This window comes from Bactrocera oleae, chromosome 5 (assembly GCF_042242935.1).
Source record: "Bactrocera oleae isolate idBacOlea1 chromosome 5, idBacOlea1, whole genome shotgun sequence".
Classification (NCBI taxonomy): Eukaryota; Metazoa; Arthropoda; class Insecta; order Diptera; family Tephritidae; genus Bactrocera; species Bactrocera oleae.
The window spans coordinates 45,428,281-45,453,414 of NC_091539.1; the positions used below are offsets into that span (position 1 = coordinate 45,428,281).

A 25,134-nucleotide genomic window follows, 5' to 3' on the forward strand; every position below is an offset into this window, starting at 1 on the left:
AATTTTGTTGTTGTTGTAGAGGCAAAATTCTGTCCTGGCCGGATAAAATCCGGACCCGTTCCGGTTGCGTAGACCCGACTGTCGTGGGTACGGGTGAAAAATCTGTAATGGTTTGCTAATTTTTATAAATATTATTAAAAATATTTTTGAATTTGGTAATTTGATCAAAACGTCGATAATGTGAGCATTTAAATATCTTAAATTTTACAAAATTTTGTATTTACAACATTATTCTCTTATGAGCTGGAAAAACCGATGAAAATAACTATGTATACAGTTATTCACCAGACAGCCAACGACCGGAAATACCATAAGGCGCAGTTGGCTGTACTGTCCATCCTCAATTCTACGACTTTTTAGTTCATACACATACTTATACCTAGATACATATGTCATTCATAAGGCATGCTTGTAAGTTTCTTTGTGTCATACGATAATGTTTACTGTACGTTATACATGTAGGTATATACATTATATCGTGCACCTGGCCATGTTGGGTAACTGCGCAAAATGAGTGACCGCATGAAATCGTATGAAAATGGGCGCCGGTTGTCAGAAGTCGTTACTGCTTCACACTGTCAGCAATTGGAGTTATGCTACGTATGTATGTGTTCATGTACCAAGTAGGTGAAGAAAAAACACTATATATGCATATGCACACGAATTTGTAAAAAGAATTTGGTTATGGTTGGGCTTTATGTACTCTGCTTTGCAATTTGCATTTGTGTTATTTTTTTTTTTGTTTATTTTTATTTCCGAACAGTAAAAAATATTTAACAAAAAGTAGTTTCAAAGCACAATTTTGAACAATAGTGCATGTAAAGAAATAAACAAGAGGAAGCGCGTCTAGGAGAGCATATATGCTAACTCAGAGGACAAAAAGTGTAAAACGCGTCAATTTACATTATTGTTACGTAACAGCACAACAGAGTACAAAACAACCGCAGTCATCATTCACACCGAGAATCACCATTTGAAGAGATGTGAAAGCGTTGTCAGTAAAGTACAATTAATTTGGGTGGGCAAGCTCTGCAGAAGTGGAGCAGTGTGCGGCAGGTATGCGTGATAATTTCAAAATTGTTCATTTGTTGTCATGCGGTAAAAGTTAACTGCACGAAACCTCTTTCCTGGTGCAAGTTAAATGTGCAAACGTGCAAGGGAAAAACTGAATTGCAAATTTTTCAGAACACATCTTCATATACATACGTATGTACATATATATTTATATATTAAATTATAATATAAATATAAAATTTTCAAGAATAAAACAAAATGTGTCTGCCTCTGTAAGAAATGAATTATAGCAATGACCTGTTTTAGTTTTCCCGGTCCTACATAAAACAAACTGGCAAAAACTTTAATTTCGCCTGCAACGAAGCTATAATACCCTGCACAGGCGCATTTTTTTTATAGCTTACAAGGGTATAAAAAGATCTTTATCTTAATTTTAATCGATTACTTTAAATGGCAGCTATATGCTAAAGTGGTGCGATCTGAACAATATGTTTGTACCGTTGTTTTAAACAATAAATCATGCCAAATTTTGTCATGATATCTAGCCAAAAAAATATTCTCCTTACAAGGGCATAAGCTCGATCGGTTAGTTTGTATGACAGCTATATGCCATAGTTGTCCTACATCGGCGAGTCCAGAATATGAGCAGCTTCTTGGTGAGAAAATGACGTGTGCAAATTTTCAAATAGCTTAAAAATTTAGTTGATAATTTTAATATACATTGTATATACATAAGTGGCTAAATCGACTCAGTTCGTCAGGCTGATCATTTATATACATATATTAATACTTTATAGGATCTCCAACATTTTATTTTGTGTGTTACAAACATCATGGCAAACTTAATATACCCTGTTCATAAAAATATTGTTCACGTAGTTCAATGAAATATAAAGTTCCATCACACTTGTTCGTGATTTTTTGTATGAGGAAAAATCGGGAGTTTTTATTCCCAAATATCTTCTTATTATTAAATTAAAATTATCTACTCCAAAGATTTATTTAGCATTTTGTCTAACTAAATATAAAGGAGAAAGTAAAAAATTGATAATAACATTAAAGAATTCAACATAAGCGACTTAGTATTTCAATAAAACGTCACTATCCACTATTGCGGGTTGCTTTAAATAAAAATTTAGATATTTCACTAAAAATTTGTACACAACATCCGTTAACAAATGAGTATCTGTAGTTTACATGATAAAGAAAAGAATTGCAATTATTAAAATATTAAAGTCATATGGATATATTAAACAAGGTCAGTGAATTATACGTCTAATGGGGGCTTGGCTTTTGTCACTATCGGCCATTAGTTTTAATGTGCTTAGGGAGATTTTGTACATCTGAAGAATCTTTTGCATTAAATAAATCCGTTGATTAAAAACTATTAACAGAATATTAACTGTTAACTGTATCGTAAATATTATGAAAATTTTAGTATTATGAAAATAGAAATATTGACCAAAAATAACAAGTTTCAATATAATATTACCAATCAATGCTCCCAATGCAACTAATTTCCATGGGAATATATAAGAACATGTAAATATGTGAATTGTATATGCATAAATGTAACATATTTATAACATGTATGCAACAAATGTAATTATTACAATTTAAACCGTTTCAGCAATTTGTAATCCATAAAATTTTAAGCACGATGGCTGTGAAATTAGCAAATGACTACACAAGCACGAATTTCAGTAGATAAAATATTTCTACTATAATTTTAATAATTTTATATTGGAAAATTTCGTATTTACTAATACACAGCTTTTGTGATTTATGAACATTATCATGCCAAGTAAGCGCATTATTTACTCCAGCAGATTTCAGCGAATTTTCAAAACCACATACAAAAATCATTGAGTTCGGTTTTAACCTGCAAGTATAGACCAATTCTATTAAATATAGTTTTCAGCCACAAAATGAATTTAATTTTACAATTAGTGGTATGCTAGACTGCTGTCTGTTGCAATGCTTCATTTGTTAATGCATGTATGTTTGCGTGCTTTCACTATTAGCAGAGTTGCAAATAACAGTATTAAGCGCATTGAAGTGGGAAAATCGGCTAATTTGCCGGAGATGGCCGAATATATGCGCTTACCGTTAGTAAACACCTACATCCTTTTCATACTAAATGCAACACCGAATTACGCTGATTGTCATTTGTGAACTAGCTTATATTTCATATTTTATTTATTTACTTATGAAATAATACTTTGCATTATTGTTCTCATGTATATATATATGTACACTAATCTAATTAAGCAATTATTGGTACTTTTAGACTTTGCTGCCTCTTATTACTCCTATTAGTTTTATTAGTGTTTACCTGGTTTTGAATTACCAGTAGAAATAAAGTTGCTACTGAATAATTTTGTTTTGTATTGAGAGCTAAATCGCTTGTGAACTTTATAAAATCACTAAATAAGTTGTTTCATTTATTGAATGCTTATAACATAGTACGTTAACGGAAATAGATACTCCACACAAATTTTTTTGATATCTTAAAAGCTCTATTCCACTACAATTAGGTACTTTCTACGATATGTACCACGTTTCTAGCCATAACATTTTGCTTTCAATCCTAATTCAGCTCTCGCGGTTATTTTCATCATTGTAATCAGTTTAAGTATTATACTATATAACTTATTGCAGTTTTCCCACTATTATTACTTGCTTATTGTTGTTATGTGTGTTTCTGGTTTATATGGCAATATATTACACAAATAAATATCGATTAATTATTTTTAGGTTTGAGTGGGGGAAAGAAAATTTATTTCGCTAAGTGCAGTTTATATAATATGTGCATAAATAAATACATGTTCGAAAACACTTTTGCCTGAAACAATGCGACCGCAGTCCAAAAAAGTGGCATTGAAAAACAAAATCGCTTGTTGGGCTTGACTCGATTCGAGACGTCGTAAGTGAGTATATATATATATATGAATACATGAACATTAGTATTAAATTAATTCATTAAATATATTTTTCGAAAAACTGTTACCAACTTTGAGAAGTACTGTCGAGTTATACATACATTATAAAATTAAATTATTTTTATGTAATACTGTGGTCACTAAAAAAAATTGTATCAGTCATATTCGATAAGCGATGATCTTTCTACCATTGAGCGCATATGGGCTAAAAAGATTATTTTAATATAATTTGTCAGCGGTTTGGCTGAAAATATTGCTATGTTTTTACAAAAGAAACCACAATTGTTTCCTAATCCTCGCCTCTGCAATCATTGGATTGTTAAATATGGTACAATTTATTTATAAAATTATATATTAACGCAAAGCTAATACTCGCAAACCAATTTTTTTTTTTGGATTTCCTTTATTCACAGGCTCTTTATGATTCATTGTCAGTTCAATTCGTACCAATTGAAATTGGATTATGGTACAGAGTTATGCTCTAAATGATGTTCAAGTTACTGTACATCAAGAAAATCTGCGCAACAGCTTTCCCTGATCAACCAGTTGGCATGGTTGAAGAGTTCCACCGAACTTCCTAGGAACAGTTGAGAAAGAAAGGCAAATAATAGAAAAATGTATTGGACCAGTGCAGAAGAATTTGAAAATGGTAAAAACTAAAAAAAATGCATAAAAGGTTGAAACCCAATGGATTTTTTACGGATTAAAAAATACCTACAACACCTTTACGCCTTTTTCACATAACCTCGAAATTTATGTGAAAAATTAAATTTTGCAAGTTTTTGACGGTTTTATTTTTTTCTTGAGCAAAAAAATTTCTTTCACGAAATTCGGTGTAAACTTACCTTCTTATGTCCCAAACATACTGCATTTTTTATTTAAAAAGGAGAAAACCTTATTTCTACTTAAAATCGAAAAACCCTACTACTACCTAAAAATTGCCACGTCAAAATATCTAAGTTTTCAAAAGAGTCAGCAGCTTATGTTTTTTGAAATCTCTACTTTCTGGTGATACATATATTACTATGGTTAATTATTTCAAAAAATGCAAAAGATCAGCACACATTTTCTATCAAATATCAACAAGTTATTCTAAAATTTCTAAAATGTTCTGCTGTAAGACAGGTCGATACACACACATTGATACATATAGAAACGCAATAAATATAGAGCCTTCTAATATCACACTAAAGATTTTTGGATTTACAATAAGTGTTTGGTGCTATTATTTCTAGCATTTTCTCATTTATAACACGACTTTAAATAGACACGGTTCGCCCCAAAACAATAATAGATTTGTCATAGGTCAGTGAATACAACAAAACTTTATTGGACCGGCATTTAACAAAAAAATATTATTTTATTCCCCAACTAACACTCACTCATACATACCTGAACAATAGCAGCAGCCAATGAGTCTGAGCAACAGCCAGACTCCGCTTTTAATATGAACATACATACATAAATTTAATTTGGATGGCACTTTACAGCGAATATGTGACGTGCATTATTTGTTGTTGTTGTGGAAAAGGGAAAGTTTGGATTTTTTTAAAATCCGCTCGCATTGCTCCATGACTGTTTACTTGTTGGTTTTGTATTTTTATGAATTTAAGCACTGCAAACGTTGATTGCTGTTAGTATTATTGTTGTTGTTGCTGCTGTACTTAGTAATATAGCAGAAATGAAGGTGTAGTGATATTACATGATATAGTATCGCTCCATTACATTTTGAATTTACATTACAAAACATATACATACATTTGTATGTAAGGCTGAAGAAGCATTTGACCTGTGTATTTCTGATTATTTCAAATTAATTGTTTTCATAAACCTCTTTACACCTTTTATTAATGTTAAAACTGGCAATGCTGTTAGTCGTTTAGAGAGCGCGATTGAGTAACTGGTTTTCGTCGTCACTCACAATAACAACATCGCGTCTGGCACACCTGCCCATTTGCACTGGAACGGCACACACACACTTGGCAGCGACGGCGCTCAGATAAAAAGGCATGCGCATAAGTGCGGCGCGTCGGCTTTTTGTTAGTTATGTGTGTGCGCGTGCGACTCGCCAAATTCACAAGAACAGCAACAACAATTAACACTGAATGATTAACACAACTGCACCGAATTCACACAGATACAAACACAAACCAATACTTCAATGATCAGTTGTATACTTCTTATTTAATTTGGAATTCTCAGGCCCTTTTCTTGCTTTTCTTCAGTTACGGTTTTTAGTTATGGAATCTATATGAACTTACACAAAAGATTTATATTGTATTTTCATTTAATATTTGTATAGAAAACATCGAGTTTTTATAAGCAGTCACACACGCACTTAGCCACGTATTTTGTTTGCAATTTAATTGCTGCTGCTTCCAATCATTTGGGAACTGGCAAAGGTGTAAATTCTTAGCATTTCGTGAATACCGATCAAGTCAAATCACCTTTTAATTATTACATATTTCCATTTGTGCATTCATAACTTCTCGCATTTTCACAACACACCCAACGAAAGTTTGAAAAATATCCAATATTCAACCGTTAGTGAACGCAACCTCCGACCACATATGTATTTCGCATAGCAAAGCACAACGAATTCTATTCAACACCAGCACAACGAAAAATACAAGAACTCCAGTGAGCGCTACTTTCAGTGCTCAATAATTCATCTAAGAAAATCACCACAGCACATTGAGTTTAAAACGATATATACTCAATGTATAGGGGAAAGAGATTGGCTGCCTTTCAAAGTTGAGTTAAGATAAATTTGTTTGAGTTATTTATTTTTAACGGCAATTACCCCCGCCGAAGCAATGAGTGGAATCCGAAAGATTTTCAACATGCTATGGTTGGTTGTGGTATTTAGGATAATACCTATATATACACACATATATTTTAAATTGATAACTTTTTATATTATTACATGGGATTATTATATTATTATTATGAATAGTAGCAAGTAAGGAGTTTTATTTACGTTTTCTCTTCCAAAATATTAATATATTGTAATTCGGCTATTATATACTGATATATGTATGTATATTAAAGTACACTGCTGCGCACTATCGCACAGCGACAGCAACAGGTGTCATAAAGCTCATCATAAAAACCACTGAACTAGATACGACTATAAACGTGGTTTGATTTGAAGTTCTTTTGAATTGCAATAAAAATGGGTCACGTGCAACAATAAATTTAAAATATTCATGTACTCCCTAACTGACGTCTTGGTTTTTTTTTTTGCAAATAGCTGCCACCACAGGCAATAATTCTTCGTATAACCTATCGAAGAAAATCGAGTTCTTAAAAATTCCACCCTAGATGTGCTCCTTCACAGCTGTTTCTTCATATTGCAGTAGCTATTTTCTTCTAACTGATATTTCACTAGCAGAAGCTAGCAGCTATCTGATCTTTACGGCCTGACTTGGGGTCTCTTCTGTTCCAGCAGACACTTAGCTAGCTAGTGTAAAAAGCCGTTCATAAACAAACCTAATATCAGGTCAAGTAAAAAGTACATTCGGTTTTTATCTAAGAGATGGCGTTATTGTCCATAGTACTAGTGTTACGTGTCGCATCATGTCATACTATACGGCGCTGAAAACGTGTTTATTCGCGCTAAAAGTCAGTGTCTTTGACAGTTTTTCGATTAATAGACTCAGTACGTTGTGAACGCTCGCCAAAGATGGACACCAGCAAAGAGAAAATTCGCTATATTTTACAATTATTCTTCCATCAAGCAACCAATGCGGCTGAAAAAATTAATTTAGTTTATGGGCCCAATACTGTAAACGAACGTGTAGCACAAAAGTGATTTGCTAGGTTCCGTTCCGGTAATTTCGATGTCAAAGATGCACCACGCGTCGGGAGGCCTGTCGTCGAAAATTGCGATAGAATCATGGAAATAGTGGAAACAGACCGTCACGTGAGCACTTAACGCAAATACATGATGGATCGAATTTCCATCTGCGAATCCCTGCTGAATTGCTACAAAATCGACACGTTTCTGAAGCGGATTGTGACTGGCGATGAAAAATGGGTCACTTACGACAGCATCGAGCGCAAACGGTCGTGGTCAAAGCTCGGGGAAGCGGCCCAGACGGTGGCCAAGACCGGATTGACGGCCAGAAAGGCTTTGCTGTGTGTTTGGTGGGATTGGCAAAGAATCATCTACTACGAGCTGCTCCCCTATGGCCAAACGCTCAATTCGGCCCTCTACTGCCAATAACTGGACCGCTTGAAGGCAGCACTCATCCAGAAGAGGCCATCTTTGATCAACAGAGGCCGAATTGTATTCCATCAGGCCACACACGTCTTTGGTGACTCGCCAGAAGCTCCTGGAGCTCGGATGGGAGGTTCTAATGCACCCACCTTATAGTCCGGACCTGGCACCAAGTGATTACCATCTTTTCCTGTCCAAGGCGAACGCGCTTACTGGTGAGAAGTTGGCCTCAAGAGAGGCCTGTGAAAATTGGCTCTCCGAGGTTTTTCCCAATAGGGTCGCAGCCTTCTACGAGAGGGGTATATTGAAGTTGGCATCTTGTTGGCAACAATTTAGGAACAAAACGGCGCATATTTGACTTAAATCGGACAAATGTACACAAAGTTATCATCTTTTGAAAAATCAATAAAAAACCGAACGAACTTTTTACTTGACCTAATATTTTTATCAAACAATAAATTTTAGTGTTACGTCGGCTATAATTATTGTCCGTGTGCATAACGTTCGGACGAATCATTGATCATTATACATCGAATATAAAATGTTAACTTTGCAACGAAGTTTATAACACACAGAAGGAAACTTCGGAGACCCTACAAAATATACATATACGAGTACAGTACAGAGTAGTATATGTGTATTAACGCGAACTTGTCCCTCAGGTTTTGATACATCATTCTGAAATTTTGCGCTCATCGATTTAAGTTCAAGCCCCAACAAATATCTCACTTGGACAGCTTAGAACGCCAGTCTGTTGTGATACCTAAAACTCCTACATATTGATCATAAAAAAAAATCTACTTTATTATGTCAATTGTTTTTATGAAATGTTGCATGTTGATATTTGTACAATTGACTTTGACTTATCCTCAGCTAAAAGTGATAATTCATGTATGAACCAATGGTAAATATTAAATTATTCAGATTTAATTGTGTTCACACGTCATATACCAAAATTAGTACAAATGTACAAAAGTCCTGTCTTGCTTTTGTTGTGCTTACTTGCACATTGAGTAGCTTTACTTACCTTCAAGTGAAATTTGTTGTATTTGTTATTAATGATATCACATCAATTTATTCTATTGGGAATTGGAACATACAAGTTTACTTCCGATTCATTTGGGTATTGTACATATACACTTATTCATTCACTTATTCTGGATTCTTTTATAAATACAGCAGTGAACTTTAATTTCATAGTAAACAAATATTATAGCAAATAAAGAATGAAGTCTTGGGATAAATTAAAATATCATTTGAAATAAAAGTTAGCATTTTGAATTGTTTTCAATTTAATAGATCAAGTACAAGCAACTTACCCAGTCAAACGGCTTTCTACGGAACTATATGGTATTTATCTAGCGCTTACAAACTATAGGTGACTGAATACAATCAAATCACCTAGTTAAGAGAAGTATATACTTATTTGTGTAAATTATTCGTGAATTCTTGGTTAATTAACAAATGAGGCAATCCCGAAGAAAAAATTAACTTATTTAAACAACTGGGTTTTATAATTCTCGTTAACCACAGGCATCATAGACTAGAATTTAAGGGAAAGCAATGTAGAGTATTTAGTATGTGTAGAAAGCGACCTTTAATATTGGAAGATCTAGTTTTTAAAAGCTTACCCTCACTTAGTTTCTTAAACTGGTAAGAACTTTAGTGGTGCTAGGCTGTTGGCTAGTTGGGTAATTGAATAATTCACCATAAAATCATAGCGAAATAATTGGTTTTCGAAAGAAATACTTATTTTTGAATTGCTTAAGAGAAAAACATTATCGAATATTAAAGTCACTTCATAAACGTAAACAGTATTTTAAGCATGAAAAATATAATATTTGATTATGGATAAATGCAGATAATATTACTCATACGCCTTGTATACCTGTTGTAATTTTTTTGTAAACCCAATTACTGACCAAAGGCAAATCCAAATTGATTTAATATTCTGAAATAAAAATACAAAATGGTGAAGCTCATCAATCTGAAATCGAAATCGTTTCACATATTTATGCCCTGAACAGGGTATATTAAATTTACCATGATGTTTGTAAAAGAAATCAACGGAGATCCTATAAAGGATATATATAAATGATCAGCGTGATTAGCTGAGTTCATTTAGCCTTGTACGTTTTTTTTTTTACCAAAGCTTAGCACAAATAAAAGATTAAAAGGGTGTTATCATGGACAAAGAAGTGTACTGATCATTTAATTATATATGATATTTATTTCGATACTAATAATGTTCTTTAAATAATTTATTTTAAGAAACTTTATATATATTTAGCAGTTATTATACTGCTTGTCATGTCTCTTCCCTTTATAGATAATCATTAATCAGTGTCTTGTGGGCGTGGCAGTCATGTTGCGAGGCTATAAATATACGAGTATAACGAATGAAATCCTTTTAAATATTATTATTATTAAAATATTATAAAATTGCAAAAGTATTTTATTTTCATATATTTAGTGCAAGTTTGAGTACTACATTAAAGAGAAATGGTTTTGACTATTCCCACAATAAATTGCGTCTTCTAGTTGAAATAGTAAGCCATATTAGTAAGCTACTTCTCTAGATAATTGAACCATTCCTATTCACAAGCAACACGTGAGTAGGCTTACGTAGTTACACAAGGAGTTTCCGAAGCCAATCATATTTTGCAGGAATACTGTCAAGGCTACAATCAAGTCATTCAAAATATAATAACATTGACATAAATTGGCTAGTTTGACATTGTTCAAAGTGGTGTTGTACATTGCTTTATATGATTTACATCTGTATAATCGGTAATATATGGTCACAAAAACATTATATAGTAATAATTAGTGACGCAGGTAATTGATTGATTCGTTGGTGAGTGTTGTACTTATTGTACAAAATATCAATAAAGGTGTCAAACATCCAATAAAGAAAAAAAACCTATCGATTTTTATATTAAGGAATAATTTATTATTTCTTTCTTTAATTTCTACGATTATAGCTACATTTTTATTATCTTATAAGAATGTTTTATTGATTGTTTCAGACAACTCCAACAATTATGTTTTGAAAATGTCATCGGTATCACCAAAAATGCTTGTGTCAAGTCTAAGTTCATAGAATTCCATAAATACAATTTTTGCAAAAGTATTTTCTTTAAACTTTTATAAACGTTGCTTTGAGCTTCAAACAATTGAACAATATGTAAATAACTATACAAATATTTCTTTCTATTTAGATTGCATAGAATCCACATTAGTGCATCATCTAAATAGGAGTATATTTTCCGAAGCACTTTTTGCTACTTTTCCATAATTCCTGCAAACTTTTTGGTTTGGCGTCCGTCACATTTTTTTTCAAATCCATCCAGAGGGCTTCGATTGGATTAAGGTCCAGAGACCACGCCGACTATTAAATTAATATTTTTTCTATGAATCCACTCCTTCGATGCTTTTCAGATATGCTTTGGGTCACTTCATCTTGTGGATAGATCCATCGTAATGGCATAACCCTCCCGACGTAAATTAAAACTAGGTCTTCCTGATTGTTTTTAACAGAATAAAAGGTGTTCATAGTTCCAGAGCTCCCTGCTAGATACCCAACACCACTCCAAGAAAAACACCCTCATAACATCAGCTTGTTTGTGTCTTCTCCTCTTTTCAGCATTCAGAGACCAATTTTTGCATTGTAATATCATTACATATGTAAGTCCCGAACTCTGCCTTCTATAGACAAGCATTTTCCTTTTTAAAAAACACTTTTTTAATAATCTCCTTTTGCTCAGTTGAAAAATGTCGAGCTCCTCTTTGTCTTAAATGTTTGTCGAAAAAAAGTTTTAATAAAATAATGTTACAAAAATTTTATTTATGGATTTCCATGTTCAAATATAATCAAATCTTGATATAGATAGAAAAAGAATTCAACATACAACTAAAAAACAAAAATAAAATGTTGAATAATAATTTTAATGTATTAATAATAACAAAAGAACAAACATATCTTTTTAGTCAAATATTGTGGAATGGCTTTTGACGTGCCAGCTTGCTCAGCTGCACTAACAATAAAACATAATATTGAATAAACTCCAGTGAATATCGATTTTAATCGGTGTAACAAAATAGATACCGGCATTTTGTATTCTTTTTATCGGAAATATTGGTATGGCATTTGCGGTTTCCAATCAACTACATTTTAGTTACCTAAATTGCTAGTTGAATGCTGGTACCATAAAAGCTGAAAAAGAAACTGGGTTTGCACAAAAGAAATTTCCCAAGGCACTCACAAAACAAGGATAGTAGAGATAAAAAGTAATAAGTCTGATGTAAGCAAAACTTGAGGGACATTTCGAATGGACTCTCAGGGATTCCAAAAGTGACCCCTTTTAAAGGGGTATATTTGAACATGCATAAGCAAAAATAAGATAAATATCTGCCGATATACACTGGGCGTTACCAGTTTTAACTGCTCTTAACTATTCTTCTATTGCACGCAAATTCGTAATTATTGTTGTTGCTTTTAAAGCGACATACTCTCATTTTAATTTTTTTCTGTTTATATTTATTTAATTTTTTTTTAATAAAATAGCCTGCACGCGTTTTGCATTGTCTGATTAGTGTCTCCAAATACAATTTTAATTATCTCGCATAATTTTTCAACCGTAGTCAGCAAATTGTTTGTGGTGCTTAACTGATGAGTTTTTCTTCTAATTGATGTACAATATGAAAAAAGGAATTCGTTTATCTGTATAGAAGCGTTTCATGAGTGTGGGCTGTCTTTTCATAAAATTGCATAAAAACGGAAAGACATCGAAAAACAATTGCCCGTTTTCTTGGAAATAAATTTTATAGAATGAACGTTAAAAACGAAAATTAACGTGTAATTACTGAGACAGACCACAGCTGAACACACAAAGAAGCATCCAACCCCCACGATATCTCCTTCAATATTTAAAGATTAAATTAATAAATCGTAATTAAATTGGTGTTAAAGGGGGAAAATCAATAAAAGGTTGATTAAAAAAGCACCCAGATACCGAACATGTGGATCTTAGTGCCTATGGCAATTTTTTAACCGAAAATATCGGCCAATTTGGAAGCTATTTTATTGAAAATCAGGGAGCATATTTTGTGGAAATAATATGTCGTGATATCAAAAATGGATAACATCGGTTCAATGCTTCTCTTAGCCACCATGTACAAAAAAAAAAAGATTCTCGATTTTCCGGATGACTTTATATCACATATACACAATGCACAATGTGTTACGTGGAATATCTTAAATAAATTAAGAGAGCATTTCTAGTAAGAGTATGTCCTTGTGCCTTAAATAGATAAAATCGGGTCAATCCTTTCTATAGCCACCAAATACGGGATATAAGAATTTCAAAATTTAGGTTTAACTTATAGCGTATATATTGGCCAACAAGTAAGATGTCCTAACAAAATTAAGTGAGCGTATAATATTACTTAATACCGAATATGTTTGGAACTCGTCCACGAATTACCCAATTCGTATATACTTTATATAATTATTTTTATTATTCTTGCAGACGATATTCTATGCCGAATATGTCGATCAGTTATGTTATGAGTTATCTTTAAACAAATGCTTGGAACAATGTTATCAAGTATACAAGAGTTATGAGAAAAGTTAATGCAATCTCTCCAGTTCTTCTTCAAGCCCCAATATATACCATATAATAATTTTCACTTATTTTTATATTCCATCTGACTTCAAACCATTCGCCAAAATGTGTGATATTTTAACGAACCGCTGAACCGTACATCCGTAATATATCAACTTCCGATTATTTGGTTGCCTTTTTTCTCATATGCCCAATATAACTACCATAAATTAAGCCCTTTGGTTGAGGTTTTATCAACTCAACATGAACGAGATATGAGTTAACTCAGTTGAATTTCAAGAAGTATTTCAGACACGAATCAAAGTTGAGCAATGAAACTTGGTAAAACTAAGAGCTTAAATATAACATATGTTTATAAGATATATTAAATTTGATTGTAATCCATTGGATTCTTCGAATAATGCAGTTTGAATTCTTACGCGACATTTTTATACTCTCGCAACATGTTGCTACAGAGCTAACAACGTTGTTGCATGTTCTCTGCTCTCAGTTTAGTGTACACGCATTTTACGTTCTCTGCAATCATGCACAATTGAAGCAGTTTGAGTGCCAATGTAAACAATGCCTCCGTTTACAAAAACAGCTGTTAAATTCATATTGCGTAAAGTTTGCTTCCTGATTAATTTAAATAAACTGCCGCAATGAGTTCGGTTAACTTTGAAATACGTTCAAGACCGGAAAATTAAATATATAAAATGAAGGTGTAAGTAAATAAAATACCGTAAATATATACTTGTAGATAAAAAATATCAAAGTGTTGAAAACTTTTCAAGAACTACTAAAGGTTGCGTGCATATCAATTGGAACACGGAAGCTAGTCAATTTACAGCTATGTAAGTACAAAAAACATCGGAGTTTTTAATGCGTTCTACAACTCTGTGAAACCAATAACACTCTTCAACGCAACTCTTGAATGCGCCGGGTAAATTGGCTGCGACTGACATCGACAGGGGTGAGTTTCAATATTACCAAAGACTGCAAAAGAACTGGATTAGACCTAATGTTGTGTGACAAAACAGCTGACTGAACAGAGGTGTGTATGCAAATATTTATTATATATTACTAATATACATATGTATGTATATATATTTTTAATATTTAGTTAACAGTAGCTATAAAATCAATTGAACTGTAGCTGTGACTGCACGTCGGGATATTCGAAAAATGCAACAGTAATAAAAACATACAAATTACAGATGGAAATATTTACCCGAAGCTCGAAATACCTATATATATGATTCAACCACGCCTATCTACTTGTCTGACATTGATTACTAAGAACTTTTAATTTGGTAAATTTGTTAAGTGCACAAATGGCTTAAAATTTCTAATTTAAATTGATTTTCAGTTTTTTAGAGTTTGTATTAAATTTTCTTGTAATTTTTAATGATGACTACGTAGTTACCGAACATTTTCAAATTGTCTTAAAACACACAGAATCAGAGTGTGACGAATTGAGAATATTTACAATACAATAAACCCAATTCAAATAGTATAAACCTTAATACAAAAAATTATTATATACAAGTATATAGGAAGAAGAAAAATAGCATAAATACGACAACATCTAAATTATCACTGAAATTTATAAAAAAAAATCATTCCATATTTATTTCAAGCATATTATGGATGCGTAAATCTGTTCCAAGGTCACTAGGTAAGTCCTCATAACAAATATAACATATACAACAATATTAACAAATTTATACTATATATTAGGGTGGTTTAAAAAAAATAGAATTTTTACGCTTGGTGCTCTGAAAACTAGGTTCTTAGACACCTCTACGAAAATATCTCCAAGTATGAGCTCTTAATTGCATTTTCCTATCATTTTATTATGTTAATTATTATTATCAGATTCATTTCAAAAAAATGAATATCTCGCTTCCAACTACTTGAAAGTATATCTCGTTTCACAGGTAAAAATTAAATGCTTTACAAAATGCGATTTTTTCGTCCTTTAAAGATATTAACAGTTGAAGTTTGATCATTTTATTCTAATGAATTTTACAACTCATTGATTCCTTATATTGTACCTTACTACCCCCAGAATAAATTGTAAAAGTTTGGACCTTTGTGGGGCTCTAGACTGGGCCAACCACTAAAAGAATATATTAGAGTGATTCAAAATTGTTTGATTTCATAAAAAACCTATACTTGTAACCATAAAAATTCAAAGAGGGCACATTTCTTCACATTTCCTTTTATTTTGATTTATTGTATTCTTTTTACCACAAATATCCGTTTACAATGTAAATTTTACAATACACAATAGTTAACAAAAAGATAAACATAGTAGTTTTTTCTCAAATTTTACACACAATTACAGCTTTTTCATCTATGTTTTGTATGTGTGTATGTTTGTTTGTATATAATAATGGTAATTCTAGTAGCAAATGTACGCGGGGCACAGTATGCTCTGTTGTTGGGTTTCAAACCGAAAGTAGCTTGGGCAGCAATGGCCACAAATTCGAATACAGCTATGTACATACATACATATATAAATTAACAGCTCAATATTGTTTGGAAACTGTAACAGTCAACCGTTGTATATATTAAAGTAGCTATGCAGCTCATACAAATATTCTAGACTGCATGATTTTTGGTTTTTGCTTGAGTTTAATTTATTTTTAGTAATTTATTGTTGTTGTTTGTTTGTTTTTTGTTTAGCACTTGTATTTTTGTTTTTGTATTTCTGCAGCCGTTTTTTTATTGGATTACTTATTTTATATTATTATATATGTATGACTTTGTGTGTGTGTGTGTGTGTATGTGCGAGTGTTTATGTATGCTTCTGCATATTCCAAAATATGGTTTCAATCTTTCTATTTATACTATTTTGTTGTTAGTAACATTTTTTTGCTTCTCACTTTGCTTTGAGTATATTTCCATGAAAATATATGTTTGTATGTATGTTTGCTGGTAATGCTTGTGAATAAATATATATGTATATATTTAGTTTTCGCATCTATGTATTCCAAATATCATTTATGTTTGTATGTATGTAATTTGTATGCTTGTAAATATTCACTTGTATAATTTTTGTAAATATTCTTCAACAGCTATTCTTAAACTTAACAACTCTCTATTTCATATTCACTTGTATATTTGTTTTTGTATTTCTTTCAAATTCATGTGTACATTGAATCGCTGCTAGCACGTCTTTAGAAACTGCAAGCTGCGCTAGCTTCAATTAGCTGACAACAACAACAACTGTCAAATGTGCTTTACAAAATAGGCAATGTACATACATATATATAATTATTTATTAAACTTCTAAGTTTTGGTTGAATGAAAATAATGTTTTATGTATTTTTTTTTTAATTTTGTTTGCATCTGATCACTTTGGCTACTTCAACTTATTTTGTTTTGCTATATTTGAGTCCAGTTGATCACTTAAAAGTCTGGTTTATCTTTATCTCGCAGTTTTTCAAGTCTTGACAACAAATCAACAGTTTTCACTGCCGTTAACTTATTAACAAATTAAAAAAAATTATATTTTGACGTCACAATTTTCGATTGAAAATTAAGGCGCTTTTCAAAAAATAAGGTAAAAAATAAATATTTTTATTAAAAAAAAATACCTTGCATTTGAGACACAAAAAGGTAGGTTTACTTAAGGAGCATCCAACAAAACTACAAGCTTACAACATAGCGGGATATACGATTTGCTATCTTCAAGGAAATCTTGGAAACAAACGCTGAAAGTTTGAGTTACAGTTAGAAAGATAGTCAATTTGAGATGTTTTTGATTATGAGGATTCAGAAGACTTTTTAGAACTTGTTTTCAGTCAAGATATTTAAAATATTATTCTTTTTTTACTAGAGTCATTCTTTTTTGAGTAGTCATGAGTTATCTCACAAAACCATTTTCATAATAAAAAAACTTGCAGTAAAAAGTTGTATCAGGTTTTCAAGTGATTAATTGTGGCTTGCCAAGTTTCTTTTAAAACCAAATTCATCAATTTAAATAAATTTTAAAAAGCAAAGTCATGTAAAGCCTAAATTTTTACATGCTAAACCCTTAGTTTTATAGTCATTTATCTAGATTATTCATTTAAAACAAACAACCAATAACACCATGCCAAAACCAAACATTTGACCCGAAGCCGAACAGCACTTAAACAATAACAAAAAACAAACGTAAAGTTTCCAAACCAAATGGTTAAAACGTAAAGCTAACGGTGTTTTATACGAAAAACGTTACTTATTTTTATATTGACTTACAGTAGATATTAATAGTAACCGTTACGATCTGTTTTCGCACATATTATATGTATATCTGCTGGCTCTGCTTTATAAAAACCTTTTTAAGCTCAAATAGAGTTGTAAAAATAAAAAACTGTAAATATGCGCATGTGTTTGTGGTTGAGTTGAGTGAAATATTTCTGTTCGTTATGCATAGTCTACTTTTAGGCAGCTCAAAAATTCACCTGAGAACTAATATCGTAAAGATTCAAGAGCTATGCGAATGGAAATAAAAAGAGTCGCGCGAAATTTTCGAATTTTTCGTTTTCAAAATGAGTGAAGTTCTTTTCTTTAGTACATTTGGCTAACACTTACTGCTAAAAATCTACGTACAACAAATTTGTCACCATATTCCTAATATTTTTTTCTTGTTTAAACACACACATAAATGCAAAATGCTTTTCGAACGCTATCACGATGAAAGAGAGATCTAATAGTAACATGCTTTTTAGTCATAAATGTTTTTTTCGCTAAATTTTAATTGAATTATGTATGTTTGTATTGGTTTTTGAAAAACATTTTCTTATTTTTTTTTTTAATTTTATATATATGTACCATACTTTGCTTAAAAGAGCGGTAATTTCACAAATCTAGCAAAACAGCCTATTTTATTTTTATTTCTATGAAATTTTTTTTTCTATAGTTTTTGATTAAATACATATGAGCTGGTAGTTTTCGATAAATGGAAGTTTTCAAAGACATTTTAAGCATTTCTTTGTAGTTTTTTTTTCAATGAAAATATTTAGCTTACATATGTAATTTATTTATTTATTTTTTTTGTAAGTGTGCAACAAAGTATATACATATGTATGTATGTAAGTGTGTATAGTAAAATTTAGCGCTTAAATCGCTTTTAGATTGTTTATGCTTTTTTTTAAATTTTTTTAGATATTAGCGTAATTTGTTTCACAGTTTAGTTTTCGCATATAAATTTATATGTTTTTGTTTTTATTTTCTTTAGAAATATCCAATTAAATTTAGATTTAAGTATGTACTTAGTTAATTTGAGTGACTTTATTTATATATAGTCTAATAAATACAATTTGAACTTTGTTCTTTGTCATATGTTTATGTGTATGTATGTATATTACATGAAGGTATGTGAGTATGTATGTATGTGTTTTGTTACTAGTACTACATTTTAGTTACATATATGTATGTATGCATTTATGTAAATATGTTCTCTTCTATGCATATTTGTTTCTTTTTTTGCATTAAAATTTATAACTTCAATTTCTCAAAAATACTTTTTGAAGCATTATTTGTTTTTTTTTTTGTTCTTCTTTTTGTTCTTTTTGTTTGCATAATTTGTTCAAAACTTCATTTATTTTTTGGTTAAATCCATTTAACAAAGTACATACATTTATTATTGTATTTAGGTAGATTGAAACACCATCATACAACAGGAGGAAACAGTCTTTCTAGCCAGGTACCTATAAGATGCAAATACAAAGTAGTCTTTCAATGCATTTTCTGAAATAAAATAATTCAGTTATAATATTGTGTTTGGGTGGTGTAAATTATATATTGCAAGGGACATGTCTATTTTAAATAACTAAAATATATTTTTGTAAAAATAATGTAATACAACGGTGTCTTGGGATCACTAGTACCTTTTACGATGTTATTTTTTCTCATCTAGAGCTACATCTGAAACTCTGTAACTCAAAAATATTAAGGGGGTCGTCTTGGCCACAGTTTTTAAATTGCAGGATTTTTGCATTTCGTGCAATCTAGCAAGAGCCAGAGGGTGTCCCTATTAAATTTTTATTAACTTAAACTCAAATAAATTTACCATCGTTGCTCTCTTGAAAAGAGGCGTTATATATACCATATATATTACCTCGCTTTTGTGGAAACTTTAAATATTTTTTGCTGTTCTCTCATTCTTCAGAAAACTTGGCTTTGTCACAGCTTTCTTTTATCATACAATATATTATAAATTCTTTAAGGCTATGTTAGCTCACTTCAACCGTTGACAACTTCAGCGCATAACTTAGAAATTTCCAGCAAAATGATTTTACTTGCAAATACAAATAGTTATTGAAAATCGTAAGGATTGTTCTTCAAATAAATTATTGATAAATTGTTGAAAAAATTTGCTAGTTTGAAAACAGTGCACGTTGTTATGAGCATCGACGGAATATGGCTCTGGTCGGGCTTAAAATACCAAAAGTTTTCATAACCTTCCTCTTTCAAAATCATTTTGTTTCTTATTTTTAAGACTTTGCAAGAGGTTTTAAGCAAAAAACATATATTATATATTTTTTTATAATTTCTCGAGTGAGAGTTGATAAAAAGGTTTCTCAAATGGACAGAACATTAAAGGATATTTTTTGCCTCAGCCAACTGACCTCGCTTTAGCTATCTGAATGTGTTGAAATCCGTCATACGTCAGCTCGGTTGTTGTCTCAAATTCAGCTTTTACTGAATAAGCAATGTATTTGGTTATTATCGTAATCAATTTTAATAAACCGAAAAGAAAAAAAATTTTAAAATATATACAATTTTTAAATATCCGAAAATATTAAAAAAAATAATTCATATTAAACTTTTTTTCCGTTTCAGATTATTCTAAAGGTAAGTGAAGATATAAATACATTGTGTTCAAAAAATTGGATAACATATAGCTGAATAGACTCAATAAATACGATTCTATATTGCTGTATTCATACATACTAAATTCAGATTATATAATAATTTATTTTATTATCATCCGTTTAATCTTAGACTGTTAGCTGTCGATGTATAATAAATCGTATGACCCTAGAATATTGCTATAGAACCGCTACATCCTCTATTTTCATCCAAATCTTTCAGAACATTTGTTTATATCTCTATCGCCAATGTCTGGTTAATTTCATTCAGTTTGAATGCTTATTTAACGTTGTCAACCGAATAGTCTCGACAACAGCTATAACATTTTATAAGCCTGACTAATGACGTCTGCTTTTGAACTCGAAAATTATAGAGACAATTAAATTTGGCATAAATATTTTAGAAAATAAAATAGAATCTTAGAAATTTTGAAATCCTATTGTATATTTTTGCAAGGTTGCCAAACAAAGTTTTTGCTAATTATGTAAAATCCAAAAAATATATTATTATTATAGATGAATAAAGGTAATAATTGAGTAACTTATCTAAAATTTGATTTTTCACAAAATGGCGGCTTGCCATGAATAAAACTCGATATTATGAAAATTGTATTTCATGGATCATTACCTGACAAATATTTATATTTATATGAAAGAACGTCGTGTAAAAGTTTCAAGTCGATCAGTTCATTTGTTTCAAGATCAGACTTTCTATCATTTTTTGTATCTAAGAATCTCTATATAATATGTCGTTGAAATTTTCGACAACTATTTTATAAGAAATACTTTAAAGGCACCTAATATTTTCAACTGAAGTAGTCAAAATTTGAGTTTTTTGATGTTCTTATCATATTAATATCGTTTATATTGACATTCACTATGTTTAGTGACTAATCTAATATAATTTACTAAGCTAACTCTTCTAACAATCGTCTTCACCGAATACTCGCACTTTACTTACGTTTCGAAAATAAGGTAACGATCCGAGTGTTATATTATATGGTACATGTAAAAAGTTGATTTTGTCTAATAATATCTTAAACTATAGTCTACTTACCTCGTGACACATTAGGCGTGATTTCGTAAATATTTTCTATACAATTCTTTGCATTATTTGCATTTGTTACTGTTTGAGTTCTAGGAGCAAGGCTCTACTAAGTAATCGCAAAAAAGTGGGTGGGTTAGTGTACAGTGCTGTACTCCCTTACGTTTCATCACAATTTAACTCTAAACTTCTGCACACTAGGTGAAGCCTTTCTTTTCATATATATACTATATTTTTGATACATATATTATTGTATATATCTATGTTGTAGTTGTATAAGTATGAATAGTATAGATAGTTAAGCTTTATTTTATTACAGCTGATATTTCTTTCACATCCTTTGGCTCTTCATAGATATACAAATATGCATGTGTATGATGAGTAGTAAATGAGCACTAAACTGGAGCGCTGACTAAGACTAAGCTCTATGCTCTTTGTATTTCTGGAGGGGAGGAATTACTCGTACTAGTTTCATTATGTCTAAGCTAAATGCCGCTAAAGCGTTTCTGGTTAGACGTGTGGCATGCGGGCGGGCGGATATATAGAGACGTCCTTGATGGAAAACACGAACGCGCGAGTTTTCTAACATTTCATTTCTTCTCTTGTTGTTATTGTTTTATTTTGCTTTCACTTAGCAGCCGTCAATGTTGGACGTTATTCTATGCAATTTCAGTTATTTTTGTATACAATTTTGCCTTGTACTGCAAGTTGCGTTCGCGCATGCGCAATTTTGGAAGTTTTATGAAGCTCGCTTTCTTCTCTTTTCTTTTTGTTTCATGCTTTCTTTTAGTGTAGATTCAGATAGGTTTTCCGTTTAAGGTAGCCACTGCGTATGGGTGACGATAGTCCGGTTTCGTTGCTATTGTTGTTGGGTTTTGTTTTTATTATTTGCATATATATTAATATTATTATTGTTGTTGTAGTTGGTAAAAACACAGTGTTGGTAATTGATTTTGATGATTTATGCAGGCGATGGGGTAGTTACATATTGGTTAGGCATATGCATATGCGGAGTGATGAAAAGGAAGATAGCACAAAAGATAAATTAAAAAAAAAAGAGTTCATTGAGTATAAAAGCTTAAATGGCATTTAGTGGTGGATTATAGAGCTATAGGCGAAAAATATATAAGTAAGATTTTGCCAATTAAAAATAAAGTGGTAAAGTTTTGGTTTGGTAGAAATATATATATATTAGTTTTTTGCACAACAACAATTTTGCTAATTAGAAACTGCTATTTTGTGAATGATTTTAATTATAATTATTTTTTGTTGGCCTATGTGATTAAATTTTTATTTTTTTTTTAATTTAGATTTTGGTTTACATAAATTCGGGTTTAAATTTTAAATATAAATTTGTTTAATTTTTTCTTTAATTTTTAAATTTTTAAATAACTATATGATTTTAAATTTTTTTTAAATAATTTAATTTTTTATTATTATATTTTTTAATTTGGTTTTATGTTTTTCTTGAAAACACTAAAAACTCTTAATTTTTATAAATAATTATTTAGATTTTTATAGTTTCGGTTAGTTAGTTTAAATTTTCTAATTATAATTTTTTAAATTTGGTGTACGTATTTATTAAATAAGTTCCGTCGTACATCTTTTTAAAAAATTATTTAATTTTTTTTCAATTAGTTTAAATATTTTAATTACAATTTTAAATTTTGCTTTATGTATTTCTTAAATACGTGCAGTCGAAATAAAAACTATTCATTTTTTTAAATAATTATTTACTTTTTTAGTAGTCTTTCAATTACTTTAAATTTGCTAATTTTTTTTTTAATATTGATTTATATATCAGTTAATGTATTAAATACATGCTATCAAACTAAAAACTTTTAATTTTTTAAATAATAAATAATTTTTGTTAATTAGTTTAATTTTTTAAGTATATTTTTTTTCTTAATTTTGTTTATGTGTTTCTTGAATACGTGCTTTTCTATTAAGATCTAAAATTTTTTTAAATAATTATTAAGTTTTTTTAATTAGTTTAATTTTTTTCATTATTACTAATTTTAATTATTATAATTTTGTTTTATATATTTTTTAATACCTGTTATCGAACTAAAAACTCTTTTTAAGCGCAAAAAAGCCAACATTTACCATTTTATTGTGTTTTGATTTATTTGCTTGTTGCTTTGTTTGGTTTTTCGTTAATTTGTTATGTTAGTACTTTGGAAATTCCATTTCACAAACTATAGTTTGTTGGTGAATGCGTGATTAAGGTGTGTCATACGCAGTTTACATTAAAGCATCCGCTTGCTCATGCAGCCTAAATACACAAGAAACAGCACACAAATATTTTAAGGTAAGGATGGAGATGGTGTGGTGTAAAAGGTGAGTGTGAAAGCAAATAAAAGCAAAGTGAGAAATTGTGATTGAATTTTTTAACAAAAAATAAAATTTTATTAATTAAAAAAAAATTTTAAAGTAAGTGAAATTTATAATTGTTTTGGTGTTATATATGTTGGTGGTGGTTATTTGTTTTCGGTTTTTATTATCAATTTTGTTGGTTTATGGATATTTGGTGGTAAAAGCGTTTGCAGTGTCCATTTCAAACACATTTTGTATCAGGCAAACGAAAGTCAATGATCAGAAATGAAATCCAAAGAGAAACATTATAAAAAAGAAACATTTCATAAATTCAAATTCGATAATAATTTTCATTTGCATGGGTTAATCATTAGTAAATACATAATATATACATATTCATATACATGTAATTAATTACTACATATATAACAATAAATCTAGATATGTGTTAGTGTATAATTGATACTAAAGTTTAATATTTTTCATAAAATAACTGCAATTTTATTAATAAATATTTATAATTATAATATTTTTAAAATGAAGCAAATAAATTCCTCAAATTCGCTTGGTTAGTAATTTGCAGTATGCGTGTGCATATACAATACATATACATCGATATTATCAGCATAGCTCGCAAATTCACACATCAATGCACATATAGGTATATGTATGTATGCAGATTAGTAGCTTAAACGCTTGAGTTTTAGTTTCGTTCGTCTGTGATTTGCTCATATGTGTTGCTGTTCAACCAAATGTAATCGTTAAAAATAAAAAGAGAAACGAAATTAATTTGTGTTAATTTGCAGTTTTGCCTTTTCAAAACACAACCAAACAAAAGCAATTTAGAACTTAAATATTAATTAAGTTTATTTTCATTAATAAAACACAAAATAATTGAAAAAGTTCAAACGAAAACACAACGCAACAACAGATAAATTATGCAGTATACATATGTACTTACTCACATATAAATTTACTAATGCACATATACATACATACACATATTTCAATATATACACCTGTGTGCATATTAACGGTACAACTAGTGATGTGATTTATATGTAGAAATTGACATGGTCACAAAGAAATTTAAGCTTTAATTCGTTTAATAATAGTCAAATGA

The 25,134-nt window shown here is 30.4% G+C and overlaps 1 protein-coding gene and 1 long non-coding RNA gene across 12 annotated transcripts in view; one reads left to right on the forward strand and one right to left on the reverse strand.

The window, feature by feature from the left end:
• Nucleotides 1–15,289: 15,289 nt before the first annotated feature.
• Nucleotides 15,290–25,134, forward strand: part of LOC138857417 (uncharacterized) — a 66,038-nt gene continuing 56,193 nt past the window's right edge. Inside the window, exons 1-2 of the long non-coding RNA XR_011396488.1 lie at nucleotides 15,290–15,462; nucleotides 20,622–20,633. This is a non-coding gene — a long non-coding RNA (uncharacterized lncRNA). The remainder of the gene's footprint in view (nucleotides 15,463–20,621; nucleotides 20,634–25,134) is intronic.
• The window catches only part of rdgB (retinal degeneration B), a 39,166-nt gene continuing 30,024 nt past the window's right edge, over nucleotides 15,993–25,134 (reverse strand). For 7 of the 11 annotated variants that reach the window (XM_014232572.3, XM_036366049.2, XM_014232567.3 and 4 more), the window contains 2 exons: nucleotides 21,708–22,554; nucleotides 15,993–19,526 (listed from right to left, as the gene is read on the reverse strand). In XM_014232572.3, coding sequence (XP_014088047.2) covers nucleotides 22,482–22,554 — 73 coding nt within the window. In that variant the 3' untranslated portion in view covers nucleotides 15,993–19,526; nucleotides 21,708–22,481. Of the gene's footprint in view, nucleotides 19,527–21,707; nucleotides 22,555–23,801; nucleotides 23,971–24,498; nucleotides 24,752–25,134 lie in introns of those variants that run through there. The other 4 variants (XM_070109947.1, XM_070109946.1, XM_014232571.3 and 1 more) reach the window with 3 other exon arrangements.